The sequence below is a fragment of the Dipodomys ordii genome, unplaced genomic scaffold (genome assembly GCF_000151885.1).
Source record: "Dipodomys ordii isolate 6190 unplaced genomic scaffold, Dord_2.0 Scaffold65, whole genome shotgun sequence".
In the NCBI taxonomy this organism is placed as follows: Eukaryota; Metazoa; Chordata; class Mammalia; order Rodentia; family Heteromyidae; genus Dipodomys; species Dipodomys ordii.
The window spans coordinates 4,684,658-4,711,849 of NW_012267281.1; the positions used below are offsets into that span (position 1 = coordinate 4,684,658).

The following is a 27,192-nucleotide window of genomic DNA, read 5'->3' on the forward strand; positions in this document are numbered from 1 at the left end:
ACAGACTGACCTTCTCTGACTGTTCTAACAATGGTGTGAACACCAAAACATTCTTTATTTGCAATCACTGAGCTTTTTTTTTTAGTTAAATTATCTAAACTCCACAAATATTAGTCCAGTACAAATGTAAATGAATCTATTCCAGACAAAAACACTTCTGCTGGAAAGAATATTTCTTCTTCATCTTTTGTTTTTAATGATGGAAAAAATCCTGTTAATGGAAATCTGGTGTTTGCAAGTTGCTATTTACAAAATAATGTGTTGATCATCAATAGAGAAAAATATTTAGGGAATGATTAGATGTATCTCGCATTTGTTATTTTTAGAACTCTATTTAATATATTGATTTTATTTTCAAGATAATACAGGCTGAATATACTTAACATTTCTCTTTAGTTTCTTTTTCCTAAATGCTTTGGTAACCCACAAGGAATAATTACCCCACATTAGATAGTTCTGGAAAATGATTCCATTTTCCAACCTAATGCAACACGAAGTCAAAACTACCTTTATATATTTTTTTTAAATCGTTTTGGCAGGCAGGACAAGCTAAAGGCATTGAAGGTCACAGTGCAGCAAATGTTTCCAGTTATGAGATTTGAGGAAATAGACCAAGATTGGTAAGCAGCCATCAGGGATGAAGGCATTATTTCAGGATCAGGAAGTAAATTGAGTTCAGCAAACAGAACAGTTGGCACAAAATGGGATGGCTGGCATCCCCAATGTGTCTACACTTAAATACTGTCCACAGTATCTCCCTGTGTATATATGTGTATTCATATACATCTAAGCAAAGGAGTCTTGCGTGTTATTTATGGATACACATACATATAGATATACAATGGATATACATACACACACACACACACACACACACACACACACACACACTATGGATGATAAACCAGAAATAAACCTGATCAATTTCGAGTAGGCAGGTAACACACTTTAGTGCAATTATACCCCAGTACCCATCACATACTAGTAGCAAAATATTTATATTTGGGTGTAATATGGATGGAACAGGAGTGAAAAAAAATGAGAATGCCAACTTACGCACCAACTTAAACTAATCCTCTAGGAGATCTCTCTTGGACTTAAATAAGACCGATAGTCTCAGGAAGGCATGAACAGAGGCTAAAAATAAAACTGCATTTCATCTGAGCTTTATTACATCCCAGCCTTGCAAGAATCGCTGGAGAATACTGATGCAGTTGGGTTCCTTCTGTCTCATAACACAAAGGCATTAACATACTCAATAATCCACTGCATGGCATTCTTCCTACAGAGCATCTTACAGTGGTAATTAGGAAACCTGTGAAGTCTAACAGCTCTCTAAGCACATGATATAGAATCCCACAGATTTAGTGAAGAAATCCTCCTGAGATTGGTTCCTGCCCCAGATCCTCAAAATGTTCAGAAAAGATTAGTTTTTAAAAGAAGTTTGACCATGGAAGGATGGAAAAGAGCTCTTCCTCACCAGAACAAGTAAAATTGAACAGTCTTATTTGCATCACTTGGAGATTGAATTTGTTGCATACTTCTGTGTTTTCAGATGCTACTTGATAGCAGGTTGAGTTGTGTCAAGGTACTTAATTTACCTAAAAGTGTTTCCTTTTCTGTAAAACTGTAGATAATAATCTCTACCTCCTTGTGTTAGTATGGAAATAAAATGAAATGAGTTGTTTGAAAGGACACAGTCGGAGTCTGGCAGAGTAGGAGCTCGGTTCATGTGGATTTTTTTCTTTCCTAAACATCACTCTAAATGTTGGGAGATGGGCTGGGGGTTGCGGGGGTGCGGGGCTGGCAAGTTCAACCCTTTTGAATCAACCCAAAGTAAAATCACAATTATAGATCAGAGTCTTATGGCTCAGATCACAGTCCATTGTCCCCAAAGCTTCCTTGCCTTTCTGGCTACACCTACAGCATGGCTGCCATATGTAAAGGGTGAAGTCTCCTATGGCCAGATATTCTCCTGACCAACTCCACTGGCCACGAGGTCATAGCTGCCCAATTGCTTGCCTACCTCTCTCTGGAATCTCATAGGGTAGAGAAGAAATAAAATGTAGGGAAAAGGAAATCAGGGCAGAGAGGAGAGAGAGGGAATGGCTGAGGTGGAAAATTCAGCTCCAGGAAGGACTTGTTAAAGTCACTACACTACCTTAATGTACAGTAGGTCTAAGAATAACTAGCTCACAACAACAACGATGAGCTTATCAAAGCACCAAAGTGCTAAGCTATCTCTTCATGGTTTTTTGACCCTGAACTGTCACAAAATATAGAGTAATATGTAACAGAAATATGTTACAACATTTTTGAAACTCTTCATTGATATTAAATTCTAGATCATACTCAGATTAATTTGCATATAATCCTAATGAAGAGATATTTTATAATATGTCACCACAGTTATCCCAATGCACAAGCCTGTCATCAGCTCTGCTAGTTTTGTCTTCACAGAGTTGAGTTGAGCTGAGATCAGGAGCTAGTGGTTCACTGATGAGCAGTTCGACTGATTAACTTTGAGGGAGTGGGTAGGTTTCCATCTCAAGCCTTTGTCAACTGTATGCATTTTCCAGCAGTGTCCTAGCTCACAAGTTTGTTAGCAGGAGCACTGAAAATATCTAATGTTTTACACTGCAATTTCTTTCATGGTATCTTTAAGAATCAGAATGAACCCTGCACACAGGCACATGAGTATCTTGTTATTGGAAAATAGGAATCCAGGGCAAACTTACCTGAACAGAAGTCATCAGAATATCGGTCATAGACAGGTCTGCAATCCCTCTCATCACACTCACAAGTGTCCCCATGAATGTCACCCCAGTCCCCTGTGGGATCCACGTCATGGCAAGAACATTCGCCACACACACAAGTCCCTGCATGGGAGAAAGGAGACAAGAAAAGTGACCCGTCCCATTGTTTTCCTGTCGCTTCCTTCCTATTGGAAAAATCTACATAGACAGACAAAATATTCTAAAAAGGAAAAATAAACACCATCTAACAGTGATAGAGGAGATTCCTGTTAGCAATCGTTAGTTTCCCACATAGGTACCAGTTGGATTAAAGAATCAAATGGAGCTGGGCGCTGGTGGCTCATGCCTGTCAACCTAGCTACTCAGGAGGCTGAGGGTTGAGGATCACGGTTCAAAGCCAGCCCTGGCAGGAAAGTCCGTGAAACTCTTATCTCCAACAAACCACTAGAAAGCTGGAAGTGGTGCTGTGGCTTAAGCTGTAGAGTGTTTGTGCCTTGAGCTGAAGAGCTGAGGGACAGCACCCAAGCCCAGAGTTCAAGCCCCACCACTGCCAAAAAAAAAAATCAAATGGACAAAATTAAACCATAAAATAAGAACAAAATTCCTCTTTGTTCAAAACACCAAAAACAGTATTACTTAACTACATACAAATCTGAAATTGGGGTTGAGACCAAAACAGCTGAAACAAATGTTTCCTATGCATGTAAAAGAGGAACACTTCCATAACTATATAAATAATTCTTGAGAATTTAAATACACAAAAGATATCTAAAGTAAAATAGGTGAAGTTGAAGAACAATTTCATAGAGACTAATGATCAACATGAAGATGGTTGACCACAGCCTTCCAATGTTATTAAGGACTGGGAATGAGAGCAATTTAAAACAATAATGAGGTAGAGTTATTCTGGATGTTATATTGTCATGAATCAGAGAGACGCTGGAATCGAGAGCTGCTAGGGATGAGGGAATTATAGGCATTCTCTGGTTTCAAAGTGCAAATTTTTAGGGCACACCATCTTGTGCCACCTCATATTTTGGACATATACTACTATTTGGAGGAACAAGCTACTTCAATTAATGTATCCACAAAAAAGGAATATCCACAGAAGTACCTGTTCTGGAATACAAGGTCTGATTGTATTTATGTTATTAAAAAGCTACGGATGGAGCCTGCACTTGTTGGTGTTGGAACATGAGTGAGAAATTAGTGTAGCACCAATTAATCTGTAACATGGACTTAAGCACAGTCATTAAGAGTAATAATTAGGTAATGATCTCAATTTCTTAAATTTTCTGAGACTTGCTTTATGACCCAGAATGGGGTCTGTTTTGAAGACTGTCCAGTCGGCTACCAAGAATAATGTGTAGAAGTTCAATTCATGCACATCAATTTGACATTTCATCCATGCCTTCCATTACTTACAATTAAGACATGAGAGTTTTCTGAATGCTCTCTGTGTAATTAGATGTGCATGCTGTCTGTGGATCTGTTAGTCAAGAGACATTTAGTAAAAGTATCCACAGACAAGACTTTGCCTTTTAGCTGGGCTATGTCATTTCTGGATGGTTGCCGAAGAAATTCCTCGTGTTAACTATTTGCTCAGCGAAGCTTAAAGAATGATAACAACTGTCTTACCTCTCCATTTTCTACTCAGGAAGGTACAAGAAAGAGAAGACCCTTGGCAGAGTAAATGTTGTTTTAGATCAAAGCAAATGTCTCTAGGAGATGCCTTCCTCCCACACTGAAGGAAGCACAGAGGGGTGTTAACAATTAAGAGCTGTGTTTGTCGCCAATGATGTAGAAACATGTATGAATGACACACCTCTGTTGCTGCAGATTTGGCCATCTGGAGATGTGCATCTTCGCTTGCTTTCCCAGGGGGTGATGTCGCACTGGAATTCGCATTTATCTCCATGCCAACCAGCCTCGCAGTAACAGTTTCCACAGTAACACTTCCCGTGGCCTTCCCCCAAAAGAATTTTATATAGTAAAGAAAAAAGCAACTTTTCAAAGCAGCATTAACTTTCTGCCTCTTTGTGATCATATGCACCTTTGGAAATGATATCAAGGCTCTGAGTACCTTACTTAAAATAATCAAATTATATAGTTACTTCTCAAAACATCATAATCGAGCCTATAACTACATGACTCTATAAACAAAGCAAGCCAACATGTTGATAGGAAGCTGATTCAAATCAAAGTATTTTTTTAAAGAAATGACATGAATCATTGTGCAAGTCTATTCCTCTACTCTCTCGGATGTATACATCAAACTCAAATATATACTGGCCTTCATTCTAAGGGTATTTCTTGAATTAGAAATTAAATTCATTTATTTGAAATCAAGTACTGAGAAAGCAATGGTGCATATTTACTTAGCTACACATTATTAATCACTGGACAATTTTTAAACCAGAGGGAATATTTTATCATTTCATTCAGCTGTTCCCCACAAGCTGCTGTGTTCTACCATGTAGAAAAGAGGCTCTCCACTAAATCCGTGTCTGGTTCTGATTTACACTAATAAAATACTGAGAATCCTACACAGGAACTTGATCCAATTCTCAGCTTAGGGCCAAGTGACTACAAATGATACTGAGAAGTACTCTTCATTTAGGGTCTAGATCCCACCCTTTAGTATCCACCTCCCCATAACCTGTTAAGTGTTCATACTTGTATCTAATCAAGTTACCTGTATTGAACTATCACATACATCATCCATTCAAGTCTAGCCAGTTTTCTGCAAATTTTCCAAAGATGGCATTTACCCTCAGATTCACTTCCTGTGCCCTCTCCTTAATAGTTATGACACCCAAGGATGAATGAAAGCCCTTGTGCCTTGGATTCTTTCTAGTCAAGATGTTCTGTTTCGTAGGCATTTGCATCTTCTACACTGGTGACTAAATGATTGGTTGTTCCAACTCTCTTCTACTGAAGCCATAATTCTATGGAATTTTAAGAACCCATGGAAAAATGACAGTGCTTCCATTTTTCAATTGCTTAAAGGCATATTTTCATTCTAACGTTATGGCATCACTAGCCAGGGTGAAGAACATTAGCAGGACCAAGGATTGAGTCTCCTACTCAGTTCATGATTTGATGAGATACATGCATGACCGAGACAGACAGAGAGGAAGAGTTATAGAGGAAAAAATGCGCTCATGCACTTAAAAGTATGACTTCTAAGTGAATTCCAACTCAAATACCGCTCATTAATTTCATAGACAATGATCATTCCTACAACAAATTTTTATTTTCAATTTTTATTATGAAATTGTTCATTTTTTTATCTTTGAAAGGTCTCTAATGGTGCACACAGCAAAATCACTCTAGTGTCTCACCACAAGCCTCGGGAACTTGAAGATTGCATTGGAAAATAGCATGACTGGGCATTAGTTGTTTGAGATTCAATCAATTTCTTACACTGTACCATTTATTACCTCTAGAGTTTTAGGATATACATATATATATGTATGTATATATATACATCCTGTTTATATACATATAAATGTATATATGTAAGGCTTACCATAATACCAACCAATATATAAACCTATGTACTTCACACTCAAGCTGTATTTTTTTTTTGTTGGTCATGGGGCTTGAACTCTGGGCCTGGGCACTGTCGCTCAACTCTTCAGCTCAAGACTAGTGCTCCTCCACTTGAGCAATAGCACCACTTCTGGCTTTTTCTGCTTATGTGGTGCTGAGGATCGAACCCAGGACCTCATGCACGGGAGGCAAGCACTTTACCACTGAGCGACCTTTTCAGCCCACACTCAAGTTCTTTGTATATCTATAAATTCAATTGTGAATTAGAGGTTTCCAAGGAAACATTAAAATAGGGGCCAATAAACAAAATGGGTTTGTGCAAAACTACACCTACATGCAGAGGTGAACAAATTACACTCATATCCATAAATCTCACATGGAAAATACTGTAACAAGAAACATTGGGATAATTAATATAAAATATAAATTTCAGGAAAGCATTCTTCATGCAATATCCATAATTCTAATTCTGTTTTATGGAAACAGAGAAGAAAAATCTCCATTGATGAGATGTATATTCATCTCTCAACAGAGTTTTTTATATGAACAACAAATGAAAAAATCTACAATCCTACCCAATGTGACTGTCATATAATGTTTCCTGGATCCTGATGTCTGTGCTCAGAGACCTTGTACCATCAAATTGCCTAGGCCCCTAACAAATGGATATAATAAGTAATAAGAATGAGATTTAAACATTTCCTGTTGTATTTTTTCAAATTTTATATTTACAAATAAAAATAGACTTTAGTTTGGTGGAGTGACTCAGAACATGATCGACCCAAAGTGTGTTCCTTTTTTTTTTAACCTGTATCAATTGAAAGTGAAATCTCAAGGGTATAAATATTTAGTGATTGTGGATAGATTCATCTATTTGTTCTAATTGCTTTTCACTGATACATTAAGGAGAAAATAGTGAGCAGTATCTCGCTGAAGTCACTGGCCTGAGAAAGAGAGAGGGAGAGAAAGAAAGAAAGAGATAAAGATAGAGAGAGAGAATGAGAGAGAGAGAGAGGTGTCTGTGTCTGCCTGTGCCTTTGTGTATGCACCAGTCCAGTACTGGGGCATAAACTCAGGTCCTGGGTGCTGTCCCTCAGCATTCCTTGAATCTGGCACTCTACCACTTGAGCCACAGCTCCATTTCCAGCTATTTGGTAGTTAACTGGGGACGAGAATCTCACAAACTTTCCTGACTGGCTGGGTTTGAACCATGATCCTTAGATCTCAGCCACCAAACCAGCTAAGATTACAACATGAAGCCACTAGCTCTGGGCAGGAGAATTTTGTGTGTGTTTGTGTGTGTGTGTATTATTTGATACTAGTATATTGTTCAACCAGGAGACAAGACAGAAAGAACAGGCAAGTCTACAGCAAAAGTGTCCATATAACTCTACTACAGGAAAGAAGCAAGGTAAAAAAAAGGGGGGGAGGGGGGTAACTGGTAAGATACTAGTGACACTTTGCCCCTATTTGTCAGTTAGTGATCTTTATCCCTGTTTGTCCCTGATCGTTCTAAGGAAGATACTTCTCTAAGATGACTATTTTCCTGCATGCAGGACAAACTGCCATGGACCAGGTAATAACTCTTATGTTCAATATCAGCAAAGAAAAATTGGCATAGATAAAACAATTCTTACTGTACCCTATGCTCATTTTGCTGAGCCAGTAAAAGCTGCAAATGGAAATTCTGAGCAAGGATTTATGGACAGAATAGGAAACTACAGGTGGTGAAGAGGGATTCTCATAGAACTCTAAATACAAGGCACTGATGGAATTCTGAACAGTAAGGGATCAACACATCCTTAGTGTCAGATAGACATGAGTCCCTGTTCTACTGTAACTGGTAGAATTACCCTAGGTAAACCACCCAAGATAACCAAGTTCTAGCTTCTACATCTAGTTGTGTATATAAAACTCTGCAATAATTCTTACCCAAGAATAATGTGAGATACAACAGAATCAGTGTAAAGCATTAATTATAGTATTTGACACCAGCAATCTATTGCACCGATTGGTACAATAGAAAAACAGATTGAATAACAGTGATGCATAAAGGTCATGGAAAGTGGAGACAAGTAAACTTGAGGATAATAATTCCATTCAACATCAGCATCCGTAGTAAGACAAGGCTTATGGTTTACAAACAATGTAGTTAAGAGACAGGAAGATGACTTAGAAAAACACTGGATAAAGCAAGCAACAAAGATGGCATCTCAGTGACACTTCAAAGCTATGTAGTTCGCTTGTTGCAATCTGGTTGAGCCTTTTTTCCAGGGACAGTCTGGTTTCACATTCAAAAAGAATCATTTCACATTCTCTATAAATGCAGCATTTTCCAAATAAACACAGGCTCAAACTAAATGAGTTCATCTAAACATAAATTTTTATAAAGATTAGAATAAAATGAAGTAAGTGGGGAAAAACCCAGATTAATTATTCATTTTCACGGTTGTTATACATACCTCCACAAATTTCTTCTGTTTCATCATCTATGCATTCTCTATCATCACATTCGCAAAATTTACCATAAACCAGTCCATTTCCATCTGAATCGTCACACTTACATCTGCCACAGTGACATGTACCTAAACCATTGAAATGGAGAAAAAAACCAATGCACACATATAAATCACAATTAATGAAGTTTTATCTTGTTGCTTTTAAGAGGATAGACAACTCAGGTCCATTTAAAATTCTAATTATGTACTTCTGTGGGTATGATGAGATAGAGAATAATCCACTCCTTTTGGAAATTACTGTGGCCCAGCAATTATATTTTCTATCATCACATAGCTATTACTATTGACCTCTGATAGTTTAATGAATGTAAATGTGACCTTGACCTTCCAGAGTGCTGAACCACTTCCCACAAGTGATGCACGAATGAATATCTTCTGATTACACCTGGGTCTGAAGTGAACTAAAGCAGAAAATTCTAAGCTTGTGAGGCAAGTACCCTTGCTTATCTTCCCCACCAGTATTTATTCATTGCTTTGCACAGTGTTTGAACATATTATTTATATAATAAATATTTGTGGAAATAATTCATTAACAAATGAATAAATGAAAAAAATTTATAAGTCCCTGATAATCTCCCATTCCCAGTATTCACTGATACCCTTGTTCTAATAGGACCACAGTAGGTTTGCTTAGACAAAGCTTCCTGGGACCTCAACCCAATTTCAAGGCAGCTCAGAGGGATACAGACTGAAGTCATACTGTCTGCTACCACAGACACATATTAATCCAAGTCTGAAGGCTCAGCTACATCCCACAAGAGTGATTTCACTGACAGGCATGTAGCATTCTAATGATACTGAGGATGTTTACTTGAGGAAATTTTTCTTTTATATATATTCTTTTCAAATTTTAATTGATATAGCAATCTTCATATAAAAAGACTTTTATCTGTCATGGAACACCACCCTTGACTCAGGAACTCTAATAGGAGACAAGTCAACCATAACCCTCCTTTCAGTATTTTATGTGAGTAGAATTAAATGTGCTAAAATAGATAGTGATGTGAACGGTGTTGCAAAAGCACATAGCAAGTGGAGTTGGCTGAGACCTGGAGGTCAAAGGGCATCCCCAAGGAAGTAGCTGAGAAAAACAGAGCCAAGCACAATACCCAACCAGCTTAGGAAAAGTAAGATGGTGGAGAGAATCAGTTCCAGCAAGAGAATATAGCACACAGTCAGTAAAAGGACACAAACGAATGGACCAGGCCAAAGAAGATAGAGAATATAATGTAAAAGTGACATGAAATGAATAAGATAAAGGGGCAGTTTATGGAAGTTTTATATGTTATGTGAAAGATACCTAAGTTTGCTGCAAGAATGGGAAGTCACAGAAGTGTTCTCAGCAAGGAGGTCACATGATGGGGGGACTCAGCTGTCACATAAACAATGAGCTGAAATGAATAAAAAGCACATGCAAGAAAATGAGTCAAAAGACTCCTACATTTGTCCTCAGGAAAGAAGACAGAGGCTCAGCGAATGGTGGCACTGAGTTTAGTCAGCATACACATTTTCAGGAACATTTTCACAAGAAAGAACAGACAGAATTTGGTGACTAATTGGGTGTGACAAATGAAGGATGGGGAGGAACCAAAGACCCTACTTGTCTTGAGTGACAGGATACTAGCAATTCTGTCAGCAGTACGTGGGGAAGAGAAAGGCTTAGGATCAAGGCAGATTTGCAGTCAGATTCAGATTTTTAACTCTCATCATCTGTGCACTTTTGAGGCTGTGGTTATTTTTCACCTTTTATTCCCTGATTCCAATCTGCAACCCATCTTTAGTTCATACAGTGGCTGCAAGGATGAAGTAGTAATTTGCCCACCAGGCATCTTTCTAAACACACTGCCATGTTCAGTTCAGAAGAGGCATTCAGAAAAGCTGAGATTATTTTCTTTGCATTAAGATGCTAAGCAAACTCACTGGATTTCAAATATTTTTCTATGGATTTACCCTGTACTTATAGACCCTAATAATATTCTCCTTCCAGTGCCTTCTGTATTATTCTGTTACCCAGATTACTAGAAAGTTGCTATAATTTGAAAGTCTTTCTCTCACAAGTACCTGTAAATGGTGACTTTGACTTTATTATTTTTGTTTTTTTTTTGCCAGTCCTGAGGCTTGTGAACTCAGGACCTGGGCACTGTCCCTGAGCTTCTTTAGCTCAAGGCTAGCACTCTACCACTTGAGCCACTACACCACTTTTGGCTTTTCCTGTGTACATGGTACTGAGGAATCAAACCCAGGGTTTCATGCATGCTGGGCAAGCACTCTACCACTGAGCCACATTCTCAGCCATCCAAAATGGTGAATTTTACAAAACTTGAGTTTGTTATTTTTAACCTTGAGATTGAACAGTCATGTGAATTTGACTTCTATTAAAGTTGAGAATTATTTTAACTCATAAAAGTTATCTGAAATCTAATACTTCAATTCCTACTATTGCTTTATTCATTTTTTCTATCACCCTTATTTTTATTTTCACATCGTATTCTGTCTCTCTTTCACCTGCATATCTAGTCATTTAACTTCCTTGGGAGCTATGATATTAACAGAGAGCTATAGGAGATAATAATATGAAGAAAATTAATTAAACCACAGATTAGAAGAATAACACAAACATAGTAAGTATACATATATCAATATGTAGTATGAATATTGAGTAGATATGTGTTTGTAAACATCCCTGTATATAAACATGTATTCCAAAATCATATATAATACATATTGTATATATGCATATCTATATAAAAACAGAAGATATATAATAGTAACACAATAAATTAGCGTCAAATAATGAATAGAAGTGATAAACCTCAGTGTGAAAGAGGAAAGACATAGGGCAGGAGTAATTTCCTGAGTTGGTATGTCATACATGGTACAGAATTCCAAGTGGAAAGGAAGAAAAGTTTTGCTCTTGAAGAAAATGGCTAGGATAAGGAGTAAGGAAGTTGTACAAAAGAAAACCTGTGAAGAGTCTGGTTTGAATTTGGAGAAAGGGTAAGTTGAATGTGATCAAGAATATTGATTAAGCAACCAGGCACAAGAGGCTCACACCTGTAATCTTAGCTACTCAGAAGCCTGAGCTGTGGAGAATCATAGACTGAAGAAGTCCAGGCAGAAAACTCCACAAAACTCTTTATCCTGTTTACTTAGCAAGAAGTCAGGGCTAAAGGTAGGGTATCAGCAATAAGCAAAAGCTTCCAAGGGAGAGTATGAAGTCCTGAATTCAAGTCCTGAATTCAAGTGTTAATATCAGTACAAGCACACACACACACACACACACACACACACACACACACACACATACACACACACACACACAGCATATTGGTTAATGATTTTAGATATTTCATGGGAATCCAGTAGTCTGCTATGATTTAGAAGCAGTGTAACTTGGTTAGGGCTGTGTACACAGAAGTTGCAGGGAAAATATATTTTTTTTTCTTCTGTGAAAATGGGAAGGAACAGAGTCTTCCTCCAAATTCTACAACTCCTCACTGATGTCTCCCACTGGAGGACTGTCTCATCTACACATGTAAACCATTTCTGGCTGGTGTGGGAAGTTTACAACTGTCAGTGACTTCCTGTCTCACCATTCAGTGGAATTCACAGGAAGGGCATATGGGAGCCCAGGCAAATGCGCCAGACTCCTGCGCTCATGGTGTGTCATGCTGCTTCTCTTGCTTGGTTGCCAATCAACTCACTCTCTACAACTGATCTTCTGAGTTACACTAGTTATTTTAGCTCTGTTTTTTTCATACTGCCTAATATAGCTGGCTCTTTCTAGGATGATTTACCAAACTGGAACAGCAGGCAGATTCATGAGCCAAGACACAGAGGCACTGAAGCTTCACTTTGATCACTACCTTGTCACTGTTCTTGGCCCCTTAGGGAGTTAGCTTCTTCCCAGCTCACCTCACCCTACCTTGTGCACTTTTACCACCTATTCCTCTTCAGCTCCAAGCTGCTCCCAGACAAGTCCGTTGTAATAAGGGACAGACCAGACAGGACCCATGAGCTAAAAAGATTTGAAAGGAGCAATTCTGAACTAGGGTAGCGCAGAGAGACATCAGAAGAATAGACTGAGATTGCCAAAATAGACTCTAATGGCTTAGATACTGAAATGATAAAGAAAAGATGGACCATTCTTTGGCCAAGAAATCTTTCTCCTAAATATACAACTCTAAAGATTTATAAAGGTGCAGATGATGGAGCCAAAATGGCTATATGCAGTTTTAAAATACAGGGAACTTTAAATGCCTAAGCATAGAAATTGGCAGAATGCATGATGTCCACACATAGAATTCAGTACTGTGGGTTTTTTTTTAAAGAACAAAAAAAATTGTTCTGAATGGAGAGGAAATGAAGTCTACCAGTAGCTAGTGTTAAGTGGTGAAGACAGACATCAGAAGTAATGTGATGCAATTAAGGGAGGGGAAGGCAGGCAGAATAATAACTTACCGATATACGATTTACTTTTACAAGAAGAAACAGATCAAGCAGAGAGCAACAGACGGATTAACTATAATGCTGACTGACAGAAAGTAGGGTACAAGGATTTTCTTTAACCAATAGAATGATAATTCCCTAAGTATATATTTTTGCATTTGTTGAGTCTTAGAATCTTGTTTAGATTCATACATTATAAAATATAGTAATTAATAGTGGGAAAGAAGGAAGGAGAAAAGCCTAAAGCTGACAGCAATCCAAAATAATCAACTCCATTTTATTTCTAATGAGTACATAACCACCAACAGAAAGACGATAAAAGGAATCTAAGTAACATGAATACAGCATTTGCCTATCTATTCTAATTTCAGGCATTATTAGAGGGAAATGAGCACAGTGAATAGGTGGACTGGAGACAAATTCTAGACTTTTGAGATAGATTTGTTTTTCATTTAGTTGTGTGTGAAGCCAGTCTAAAAACAATTTTAGATTCAATACATGGTTGAGAAAATAAATAAATATTTGATGCTCTCAGAATTATCATTCAAGTTCAAAATGAGCAGCATTTTACTTTTAAAAAAGGCATGGCAGTTATTTTCAATTGTCAGTACTATAAAGCAGAAATCTCTGAAAATAATCCAGATTAAAGAAATTAGAAAGAGATGATAAGTACCTATGACATAATCCCTAGATTAGATCATCTAAAGAGGGGGAAATGATCATGAAAGACATTATTGAGTCAGCCAGAAAAGCTGAACTATGGATGTCAGATTGCAGAAAAGTATTTATCATCACCTTAAAAAGACAGACAGTGTGTTCTGTATTTTGTGAAACATGTTTTATCATCTAGCCAAACGATTCTGTACTTTTTTCGCCCCCGCTAAGATGTGTTAATGTGGTGAACCACAATCCTTAACATGAATACATTTTAGGTTTGTTAGACTCGCCCTTGTTTGGTTATAGTATATTTTATTTCATATCTTATTTTTAGTGGCAAAAATAATAGTATGGTACATAAACAGAGAATTCAAATCCAAAATAAAATTCAAGCCTTATCACTAAATATATTTGCAAAGAATGAGGTCTTTCAAGATTAAAACGGACTCTAGAATGGGATGTGTATATGTTCGTTTATACATATGCCTTGGTATCCATGAGTGTCATGAATTATAGTGAGAAAAAAAATATCCCGAGGAGGGAAAAGACTGCAGAGAAATGAGGAGAATATCCTGAATAAAGAAAATGACCTGACTGCTCAGACCATGTGCCCGGTTACCTCACAATCCTGTCACAACTGGCCCTGGGTATCTACCTGAGAGCTACTGGCAAGACACTGTTGTGGAGTTTAATCTACAGGAAGAGACTTGTTCAAAAAGTCACTCTCTTGCCTTTAGCAAGCCCAGCAATGGCTCACACCCATGAATCCACATTAAGTTCACTCAGGGAGATTAAATCCCCACAAAGTCCAAAACAACTGAAGTAGAACCTCAGGGTAAGGACATGAGCTTTGACATTTTCTTAGTTTCCCCTTGGGAGTCGCAAGTTCAATCATGGCTGAAGAAAACATACTTTTAGGTTCCACGTGTCCAAATGTTAAGACTATTAAATTATAGTAACATTGCCTAGATACCACTGAAATTTAAAGTGCAACTGTTTTGTTTTATATTGTTATGCTAATTAATCCCAGCAACATCTCTATAATTTTCAAGAAGTATTTCTAAGCAGCTCATATAAAATATTCAAATATTTTAGTCAAACAAAATATTTTGTTGTCGCTTATATGCCTCAATGTGCTTCATATCCCATACATCTGACACTTGAATCAAATTAAAAAGAGTTTGGTTTTATTTGATGTTGAGGTTACACCATTGGTTGTTAACAGAAAATAATTCAGTCAGTTTTATAAATCCTTTTAAAAAGATTTACCCCAGTATTCAAAATCATAAATTCCAATTTACATAAATGTTGTCAAGTGCTGTTCCCAGGGCATTTTCTGCTCCAAAGATGCATTTGAAACAGCTGGAGAATATCAGACTTGCGAGTCTCAGCAAGATCATATTTTTCCCTATTTTTTATCTGAATTTCATTTCTAAAAATTATACTCAAAAAGCAATCTCACTCAGAGTTTCCACATTTCTCCAGCCTACATATTTCCATTAAGAAAATCCACAATTTTGATTTCACTTAAGGATATTTTTAGGATGTGATTCTTACCTGCATTTGAGCAGATGATGTCTTGAGAATTCTTGCACATTTGGTTGCTTCTCTTCCTTGTCAGCTCACAATTCGTCGGGTACTGGCATGCGTCCCCAGACCATCCTACGTCACATTTGCATCTGCCACAGTCACACGTGCCATGGCCTGGGAATCATACAGCATTCAAATTGTTTATCAATGAAACACATAATATAAGAACAACTTATGGATGGTATTGGTTCAGAACTGAGTTACCTATCACAGGCTTAAAACTTGAAGTAACTGACAGGTATTGCTATTCTACATACTGAAATGTATAGAATTTTAATCACTAACCAATTTTGAGCAATGATTATACAACTGTTATAATAACTTATAGAGACATCGGGAAGATTCATCAAGAATTCATTGAGTCAGACAGTCAAAAACTCATCAGTAATAATATTCCACCTACCACAAGTATTTGAGACAAAATACCATTAGAAATTAGATCTATTTAACTATACTTTATATAGAACATAAAACCCCAAACTGAATAAGGAATCTTACATGAAACTCTACTAAACTCAGCCAGGGCTTCCTATTTACTTGAATTAAATATGTGATGACATTTTATGGAAATATTAGTTATTGCCCATAGGATAAGATTGATACAAAAATAAGTATATGTTTTGTTTCTTAAGGAGGAAGTTGGGTTCAAGAATCAAAATGGTAAGAACCATAACCATCTGTTTCCACAGAACTGACCTGATCTTCAGTGCTCTCACCTGTCATTTTTTAAGCAATGATATTTAAACAGTTATGAAACACAAACTTTATTAACTCATACTTGATTAAAGCTCACTAATGCTTTTGTTAGTGCCACAATAGTTTGCCACAAGTACAAAACACACACGGTATTTGTCTCTTTTCAAAGAACCTACAAACTTCAAAGTCAAGGCCAATATACCAAGAAATTGGTGTTGTCATTAATCTGCAGTGTTTTTGCCTCCTATGGAGCTGAACAATATAGTCTGTGCCTTACAGGAATAAGACAAAAACTCTCAGGAATTCTTGACCTTTAACTGAGCCTTGAAAGTTGAGCAGAGGTTGAACTGGTTGTAGGTAACATGCTGTTAAGATGCCAAGATAGTAATAATATTGTGTCTTAATGTCTGCAGTTCATAAACCCTATAGGATGGAATCGTTTATCTAGTGGCAGCCATCAACTGATGTCACAGCCGAAATCCCTTTGCTGAGGTCCGGATGGTCAGTGGGAACACATGGCTCTGAGGCTGCCTGTTTGGGCATGTGCAACAGAATCTCACTGTGATTGGCTGTTTTCCAAGTCCTCTTCCTATGGCTCAGTCCATGTAAATGTTTCTCTTTCTGTTGAATTTGTCAAATTAATTATTCTAATGTACAAACAAAATCTTGGAGATCCTTGACTAAATTCCATTTACTCACTCCATACTACTCCGTAAAACTGTACCCACTTGCTTTCTGCATGGCCTCATATGATATTGTCAGTCTTGTCCAATTTAGTGTCCCTTTACAAAACACAAGTGATTTCATTTGTCAACTACCTAATCTAAGTATAAAAGTTTTAAGCCAAAATCTTGAAGCAGCTATGCTTCTTTCAATAATGAAGTACCTTGAAAACTATACTGACTCACTTTCTATTATTAATATTACTGTCTTAGATTGAATCCTTTGATATTATTAATTTTGTCAGCTGAGTGTCACCTTTTTCTGATGGTTTGACATCTGAGATGGCTCCTTGTCAATAGCAAAGAACAAAATTACTTTGAAGATAAATCATCATGGCATTCATGATTTGGTGTTAGTGACATGGTATTAATGTATTTCAAGAATGTTTCTTTCACTTGGGACTGTTACATTTTATATTATAATCAAAGAAAGGTATATTGAAGATGAAACATAGGTTGATGAAATTTTTGTGGGTCAAGCATAGCTAAGTTTAAAGAGGGAAGGGACTACAAGTAGAGAGACTATGGGGAATGTATATAGGGAAAGATCCCAAGTTGACCCAGTGAGGCACCAGCAGAATCACTGCAGATGTGACAAAGTAAGGTGTGGTAATGATAAAGTTGGCAGTCCCCTACTCAAAGAGGATGGTATCTTTATAGAAGTCTAGCTATAATGACATGCGCATAGGGAGAATTCCATGCATTGATGAAGGCAGAGATCTGATGAAGGCAGTTTGTTTACAGCCAAGAAAGAACAGATATTGCACGTTCACCACAGAAGGTCAGGAGAGAGGCCTGGTCTAGTCTCTCTCATCCCTCGGAGTAACCCAACCTGCCAGCACATTGATATCATTCTGTCCCAAGGACTGTGACACACAAAAAAATCTCTTCATCTCCAAAGATCCAGATTGTGGTAATTTGCTATAACATCCATAGTAAACAAATACAGAGCTTGAAATGAAATTTAAAGGGGAATTGTGGGGAAATGGAGATATACCATTTTACTTTCCTGAGTTTATGGTTTCAAAAAAGTAATTGCTACTCATTGATGCATTCAGCAGATCATAATCCCTGTGATGAATGATGACTCCATCAGTGAAGTTTCCCTGAATCTTGGTGGAATTATTCATTCTGATTTCATTAGAAAGTAAACACTTCTGAACAAAAATATGTATTTTCTTTGTAAATTTGTCTGAAGTCAGCAGGAAAAATGCAACTGAAATCTTAAAAGAATATTTAAAAACTCATTTCTTAGGCAATCACTGGGAAAAAAGGGGAAAAAAGACTTGCAGGCAGATCTTGTAATCAATCACTCTACTTAGAATTGCTCCCTTTTCCAAACTGTGTTTTCCAAATACAAGATCACTTCTATCTTAAATGAAAGCCAGTTTTCCCTTATTAATTCAATTTTGTTACTATCTTCAGTTTACAAAATTGTGACTGAGAAGTAGGTTTCTAATAGAAAAAATGGTGTGTTTTAAATCACTGAATTAAGTTATCTTCTGTTGTGAGTAAATCAAAGCCATACATAATTACCTTATGATCAACCAATTGTAAGGGTATAGGTCTTTTTGAATGTTATTTTCCCATATCCAACAGAAAAAAGTGGATGGTAACAATGTATTTTTAGTCTTCCTTCCAAGTGTAAAACTGAGCAAACATTTGTGTTAATTGTATTTTAAGTCCTCTAAGTGCAATGACTTTGCTTGTACTTACTATAACTGCCTAGGGAACTTTTACCATAAACTGTTACAAAGTGAGTAGTTAATGAAAGTTGTTGACAACTTGGTCATCTTTCAAAAAAATCATTCTCTGGCATATGGTAAAATAATTTCAAAGCATAATTGTTTCTATAATACAAAATCAGCCATCAGAAAAATATATTTCTACAGTTTGGCTTAGAGACTACATCTAATTCATTACTATTCTTACTTCAGACTCTTTAAGCACCTAGGAAGAAGTTTTTCACAAAATTTAAAAAGCAATTTATGGACAAGATAGAATATATTATAAATAAATTGTTGCCTTTGATTCCCTTTTTAAAAATTTTAAAATCTGGATCAGTAGACAGAAAAATTAAATTGGGAATAGAGCCATAAGGCCAAGCAATAAATTTTAGGATATAGCACTTTGTCACTCTAATCTGACCCTCCTACCTTCCTTGCTAAGGTAAAATCTAGCCATAATTCACCATTATGATCAACCAAGTAGAGTTCTTAGACAAACCGCATAAATATATAAAAGAGAGGAATCTGCTCTCTGCAGTGCACTCTGGTGATCATAAAAGAAAAGAAAGGAAAGGTTGTCTAGTAACCAATGCACTCGGTTGTATGAAACTGTTGGAAGAAAACAGAGGTCCTTAGCAACAGAGAAAAGAACACGACAGCAGTGTAGCCATCCATCACAATAAACCTTGACTTGAACATATGACCAGCTCTGAATTTCCCAGCTGTGGTCCAGGAGACCCTGTCCTGTTCTGGAGTCATGAGTTCTGTATTTCCCCATTCTGTACTGTACACCTGTGGTTACGATTTGTTTTCACATGTAAAATGTATCTCATTCTAAATCTTTTTTTTTTTGCACTGACCTACCCTTATTGCCTTTGGAAAATAACTTTACCCAGTTTAGGATGCATAACATAACATAAATAGATGTTAATTCCAGAGTGACAAATAACTGGATTCTCAAAACAACATGAAACATAGAAGAGACACTTACAAAGGCTGAAATTCTTGGTGAAAGTCTTGAATTCATAGGAAAGTACAGGAAGTATCCCAAGTCACTCAGCATAAGCACCTCTGAGCAGGAGGGGGGTGGGGGAGTCCTACCCATCCCCCATCTTTTCCTCTCTACTTTGCTCCTCTCCTCAACCCCATATTCCAGGTCCAGGTGAAGGTCTTGCAAGAAACCTTGATTTCTTTTCCTTCTGCTTCCTGAGGACTCAACTTTTCTATCTTATCTATTTTAACACAGCTGCATTCTTAGCACTCTACTTAGCCATATCATGAAAATGACAAGAAGATCTCTTGTTTCCTACAAAATAGTAGTTAAAGAGTCCACATAACTCACATAGCCTCTATCCCATTTTACTCTGTTCTTTCTTATTCAAAGCCCCCAAACAGGATGTTTCCTCTTCTAATCTTACCTTTTATTTACAATCAGATTGGAATCCTGCCAGTCCACCCACATTTTCTAAGATGACACTTTTCTGATGTGCTTTGTCTTGTTTAATTCCATTGACATTTGGATCTTTACCTGATGGATTGCTTCTCCCCCCTCCTCCTAGGCAATCTCGGCCTGCCTACTCAGCCTACACACAGTAGCAGCAGCCCACGCATCTCAGAAAGAGTAAAGCAACTCAAAGAGGAAAGAGGAACATTTCCTGTGAGGTCAATTCATTAAACCAAAGACAGTCTTTATGTTACTGCACTAGACAATATTTTAAACAAGGTGAACCTCAGTTATGTTTTGTTTTTCTTCCTGATATCCAAAGGACAATTGGAACCCAGAAAGAAAGTTCATTTGGATAGAAAGATACAAACTTTTGTACACTTTTATTAACGCGCATGAGTGTGTGTGCATGAGCACATACACATACATGAATGCTGGTTCTGGGCCTTAAATCAGGGCCTGGATACTGTCCCTGAGCTCTTTTGTTGAAGACTCTACTTGCCTTTTGGATGGTTAATTGGAGATAAGAGTCTTTCCGACTATCCTGCCAAGGCTGGTGAAGCAAGATCCTCATACCTCAGCCTCCTAAGTAGCTAAGATTTTAGGTGTAGGCCACTGGTCAGCAACTACTTTTATAAACATTTATCAGCTGAAAAGCCATACTCCTTCACATGTCCAAGTTATAAGAAAAAGCACAACAGCCACATGCATATATTTAATGTTTCTCATAATGTTAGTACTATATCATGCATCCAACTCTACGCCAGGCTAAAATAATTGCTGGAGAATCTTTGTCAAGAACTGTGAGTGGGGGCTGAGACTGGATTTTTGTTCTCCTGGTACACTAATGAGTCAGCCTGCTACAGTTTCATGCATTCTAGCAGAGAGCGTGAGACACCCAGAGCAGAGTCAGTGGCCTCTTCATTATCCATAGCAAGAGCTGCTGCTGGAACATCCGAGGGAGACAGTCATCAGAGCTCCAGCTGCCAGCAGAGAATGCAGCCAGGAGGACCAAGTCACACTGCGCATGCACCAGCTGGTATGAGGGTTTGTCATAAGTGTTTATATGCAGACATATGTGTGTACACATATAGAAAACATTCCTATGTCTTATTTTGTCAGTTTTAGAAACACACGATTGTTAAATTCTGTGAAATGACTTTTAAATCTCCATGGTACTATCACAGTTATTTTCCAACTCAGCCTCTCAATGTGATAAGTGACATTAAAAGTTTCTAAGGTTAAATAAGACTTGTTTTTTTCCCATACCAACACCATGGGAAATGGTATAACATTCTTAAATGTGCCACTATTTCTGATCGCTGATGTGTTATTTAAAAGTTAAGTAAGCCAGATTGAGAAAGACAAACAGCATGTTTTCTCACATGAATGATATAGACAATAAATGAATGAATGAATGAATAAATAAATAAATAAGACATGAGTGTGAAACAAGAACTGTTGGGAGAGGGACCAAAATATCAAGAAGGGCAGTTTTGAAGCGAGTACTTTATATGCATGTACGAACATAAAATAATGAAAACCACTAAAGCTGTGTAACAGAAGTAAGAGAAGTGAAACACAAGCATGAGAGGAATTAGTTCAATGTAAGTCTGTTTTATGAATGTATGGAAATGTCATAATAAAATCCTTTGTACAATTAACATATGTTAATCACATATGCATATAAAATTTAACAATAAAAGTTTTGTAGTCTAGCCACAGCCCTGGTGACTCATGTCTGTAATCCTAACTTCTCAACATGGTGAAATCTGGAAGACAATGGTCCAAAGGCAGCCCAGGCAAAAGAGTACACTAAACTATATCTCTATAAAAACAAGCAAAAATGTAGGGCTACATGTGGTTCAAGTGACAGAGTGCCAGCAGAGCAGGCATGCAGAGAATACTGGAGGGGAAGTCCAAAGCCCTAATAGGAAAAAAAAAATTAAAAGCTTTCCTATCTGCTGAATTTGGTCCTGTTTTGTAATGCCATATTTGGGTGCATTGTTAATGTTTTTAAGAATACTCTTTGAAGATTTCCCTCTATTTTAACATTTTAAAATATTTGAAGAAAGCCCATTGTATCCTGCAAAGTTTTGTCTGTATCTGTGAAATCATTTGTTTTGTTTGGAGCATGGGGAATGATAAAACTTTACAATTTTTAATGGTATACTATTAGCATTAATTTCAGCTCTTGAGTTCATTTTAGGAAATATTTTAATTACCCATTGTATTTAAGCTTTAAAAAGTATATGCATAAAGATCACTTTGTTCAACATTAGTAGATAAGTTTTTATAGGCTAAAGAATTTTAAGAAAAAGTTATCTTCTTTAATACTTTTATTACCAAATAAGAACATAATTAAATCAAGATTTTAATTAAAAAGAACAAGAACATAAAATGATAATTTTTCAGAAATAATAAAAGAAGGGTTCATCTAAGACAAGAACAGAAATTAATAAATTAGAAAATAATTACATAAGTAAGGAAACTCAATAAAACCAATACTAGCAAAATGGCAAATCATTAGCTTTCATAATGAATATAGAAGGAAGATAGCTATTCAAGAAACAAAAAAAATGGAGCAGTGAAAAACCAAGTATGAGGCAGGAAAACAAATCACTAAATGCATAAAAGATACATAAATGAATAGCATAAACATATACACACAAATTTCTGATATTCACAATTGCATAATTTTTGTGGTTTTAGTAGTCCTCAATTTGAGCTGACTATTATTTTGTCAAAATTCTGAGAGAGGCCAGGTGCCGGTGGCTCATGCCTGTACTCCTAGAGACTCAGGAGGCTGAGATTTGAGGATCACAGTTCAAAGCCAGCCCTGGCAGAAAAGTCCATGATACTCTTTTTTTATTAATATATTTTTTTATTATAAAGATACTGTACAGAGGGGTTACAGTTACATGAGCAAGGTAATGAGTCCATTTCCTATCAAGCATTGTTACCCCCTCCTTTGTTTTTCCCCTACCACCCCTTTCTTCCTCACCTCCCACCAGAAAACCAAAAGTGGTACTATGGCTCAAGTGGTAGAGCATTCACCTTGAGCTGAAGAGCTAAGGGACAGAGCCCAGGCCCAGAGTTCAAGCCCCATGACTGACAAAATAAATACAAAATTCTGAGAAAGCTCTTAAACTTATTTGCTTACTCGTTTATAGACAACACTGATATTATTAGATCTTTTAACCTGTAGACCTTATATTTGCTAAACTAGCACTCTACTACTTGAACCAACTCCATAGAAAAATAACTAAAGTTAATTTTCAGATAGAGTCTTACTTTTGGCCAGGATAGCCTAAGACTACGACCTCCTACAGCCAGCCACTTCCGTTTATCTCAGATAACATCTTGCTTGTTATCTGAGATATGGCCAGGCTAGTATTTTGTCCAGGGCAGACTTGTAGAAGAATCCTCCTACATCTGACTCCCAGGAAGCTGTGGATACAGGCATGATCCACCACAGAGCCAGAGAATATTCCTTTTCTTTTGATTTCTTAAACAAATTTTATTTTACTTGCAGGTATCTTCAGTAAAATACTGAGTAGAGATAAGATACTGTAAACATCTTCATCTCATTCCCAAAAGTGAACTTTTTCTTTGAGTCCCATTAGTGAAAACCATTAGTTTTATGTTTTTGACTTGCTTCCTTTTTTAAATCATGCTTTCATAATCTTCAAGTAGTTATGCAAAGTAGTTAACTATCAACCCATCAGTTTAAGAACACAATGAATCTTGATCCGTGTCATCCTTTCACCATGCTTTCACATCCGTGCCCAACCCTACCTCTCCCCTATATTTTCTTAAATTGTAGGAGAAGCATTGAATTTTATGACTACATTCTCCCCTTCCCCTGTTCATTAGTCTACCTTCTTCTTCTTGGCCCCATTCCCCACCTTTCAAGTACAAGTTCCTGGAACTCATTTTGTTGGACTGTAAGTTCATCTTCCTGGGGAATTACACCATTTGAGTTATCCCCTGAAAATACCCTACGTAGGCTAACACATTTGTGTATGCCTACTTATAATGACATTGACCTGTACATATGTGCACCCAATGACCCAGCTTCACACCATCTCATAGTAATACTACATGGTTACTGTCAGTCAATACTATAATTTTCAGCATAAAGTTTGATGCAATATTGCATTTGTGTGATTCATCCAGATTGTTGCTTACAGTTGCAATCCAGGCATTTTTCTCTTTAATATGTTGTTGATTAAAAAAAATTTCCTTCTGCTGTTCAAGTTTAACGCTGTCTCTAATCCAAACACTGGATTGTAAAGAAGACATTAAATAAAATAAGTAGGAGCCTAGAGGCTCATAGCTAGGCTGTGTGGTTACTATGGGCAGGGAAGGGGGGAAGGCTGCATCACAGACAGGCCCATGGGTGTTAGGAAACACCCTGCAGTAGATAGAAAGACTGGAGGAGCTTGCACAGACTGCAGCAGCATCTTTTCCAATTTTTAAGAGAACTCTACCAATATTAACAATTGCTTTCATTTAATCATAATATGCTAGCTGAATATCACCCTGGCAATCAGAATTCTTGGGACAGACTCAGGCATTTCTATTCTCTGATTTACTTCTCTCTATACCAGTATGTAACTAGAATGTTAGCTCAAGGACAGCCCAGACAATTGAGTCTTTGTACCTATCTACAATACTTAGGAAAAGCATTTATTAATGATACTGATCAGTTACTTTTTCTGATAAGAATTTTATATTAAGTGAAGTAAACCAGACCCAGAGAAACACAGACTGCACAGTTTTACTCATTTTGTAGGAACCAAAATGTACCTATAAATCTACAAGCAAGCACCCTGGGGTACCAGCCATACGGTTACAAATGAATTAACTGGAGTACAATAGAATATTTGGACAATGCAAATAGTATGATTCTTTAGAAAGACGAAGTCAAAACCTCACAAAATAAGTACTCGTAAAGCAGGAGCAGTAAAGGAGAGGGGAGTAGAAGAATAAAGAAGGAAATGAGTAGAATGCAGGCAAGAATGCACTGTATATGCCACAGACCTGAGAAAAATAAGGGAAGGGGTGAGTCAAAGGGGGATGAAGATGTCGAAGGAGTGACACAGATCACGACACATTGAATACATAAATTGCTTTGTTTAATAGCAAAAAAACATAACCTAAAAATTAAGAAAAGTAAGGGAAGGGTTGGATGAGATAAAAAGGGGTAACACTGATCAAGAGGCATTGTATTCATAAACAGTGGAAAGGCAACTGCTTTGTACAACTCCCTAAAGAAAATAAAAATATATTTAAAAATTGCAATTAAAAGATGAAAATCCAGTGAAAAGAAAAAAGAAATTTTACTCTGAAACAAATGTTACTAGGTAGTACCAGTGTTTACTAAATTGCCTGCTATCTAGATAGTCTAATAGAAAACCTAGATGGTGCCTCTCACAATTTATATATGAATACAAAAGTTATTTTAAGCACTGAAAAAAATCACCATACTAAAAAGCTTTTCCTTATTTACATAGGGCATTAAAACATTAAGACTGACTGAATCCCAATTGGCAACTTATCATTTTATTGGCTACTTAAAATGATATTGTTTTCCCTAGCTAGTCTAGCATCATTTGTGTTTATACTTCAGCGTTTTTTGAAAACCATTGAATTATAGGCTTTGTTGCATTAGAGGCAAATTGTTCTAATAGCAGATTTTTTTTAAAGAATGAATTTTCACTCTAGTAATTTCTCTAAGAGATACTTTGAATATTCTCAGTTCTTCCATATGTGAAAATAGCCCTTTTCGTATGTTCCTAATTGATGTAATACAAAATTCTCTGAATATGTTGATGTTTGTTTGATATCAAAATGCTTAGCCTTCCTCACCCCCACCCCAGTTCTTCCTTTGTCCTTCAATTCTAGTAACTCTGACCACATTTGATTTTGCGGCTTGATTCTTTATTTTTCCTTCCTCCCTTCCTTCCTTCCTTCCTTCCTTCCTGCCTTCCTTCCTCTCTGTCTGTCTCTCTCTCTGTCTCTCTCTGTCTCTCCCTGTCTCTGTCTTTCTCTGTCTCTGTCTCTCTCTCTCTCTCCCTCCCTCCCTCTCTCTCTCTCTTTCGTCCTTGGGGCTTGAACTCAGGGCCTGGGTGCTGTTCCTGAGGCTAGTGCTCTACCACTTTGAGCCACAATGCCACTTCCAGTTTTCTGGTAATGAATTGGAGATGAGTCTCAGGGACTTGGAGATGAGTCTCAGGGACTTTCCAGTCTCAGCTAGCTTGGAACCATGATCCTAAGAGTTCAGCCTCCCAAGTAGCTAGGATTACAGGCATGAGCCACCAGCACCCAACAATCTGTATTTTCCAACGTGGACAATTTTTTTTTAATTTTATCAGCTCCACACTAAGATCACTGTATGTTTTTCTCTTTTTGCAGATTAAGCTGCATATACTTCCCACAAACCAGCTTGAATCTCATCTGAGGAAATCATTCTGTTCAATGTTTTCTATTTTCTTCTTTAGCTAACCAATTATGTTGATGTTGCCATTTATATTTTCTTTTTGTTGTTGTTGTTGTTGTTGGGTTTTGTTGTTGTTGTTTGTTGTTGGGTTTTTGTGATAGTCTTTGCTTTTGTGCCAGTCTGGGGAGTGAACTCAGGACCTGGGGTTTGGGTTCCTGATACACATTTTCTTCCTTCATATGTAATTCTCTCTAATCCTTGGATACTTTTTCATTTATTTTATCTAACATTTTTATTCCTAATTAGCCAACATGTGTTCTTCTATTACTCTGGCAATATTTTTTTCTTATATTTCCCAAAAAGTTATTTTTATTTTTTTTAAAGACAGCCCAGAATATTAGCTTTTCACACTCTGTAACTACCTCTGGTATACAGTCAGTCAGCATATAGCTAGGGGTGTGGACTGAAACAATTTGTTTAATTTTTCTATCCTTCTCAGATACCTTATCTACGTAGAGAAAAACAATTGTATTTGAATTGCACTGACTTTATAAGAATTACATCAAATGATAAATGTAAAATGGTTGAGTGATTATAGAAATATTTGTTAAATCCTCTTAAAAGAAAATAAT

General features: G+C 37.0%; 1 protein-coding gene across 2 annotated transcripts in view; it reads right to left on the reverse strand.

Moving 5' to 3' along the window:
- The window catches only part of Itgbl1 (integrin, beta-like 1 (with EGF-like repeat domains)), a 170,042-nt gene that overhangs the window by 81,903 nt on the left and 60,947 nt on the right, over positions 1–27,192 (reverse strand). Inside the window, exons 3-6 of one of the 2 annotated variants that reach the window (XM_013022987.1) lie at positions 15,494–15,640; positions 8,774–8,896; positions 4,582–4,722; positions 2,739–2,879 (exon numbers count right to left, since the gene is read on the reverse strand). In XM_013022987.1, coding sequence (XP_012878441.1) covers positions 2,739–2,879; positions 4,582–4,722; positions 8,774–8,896; positions 15,494–15,640 — 552 coding nt within the window. The remainder of the gene's footprint in view (positions 1–2,738; positions 2,880–4,581; positions 4,723–8,773; positions 8,897–15,493; positions 15,641–27,192) is intronic. The other variant, XM_013022988.1, reaches the window with a different exon arrangement.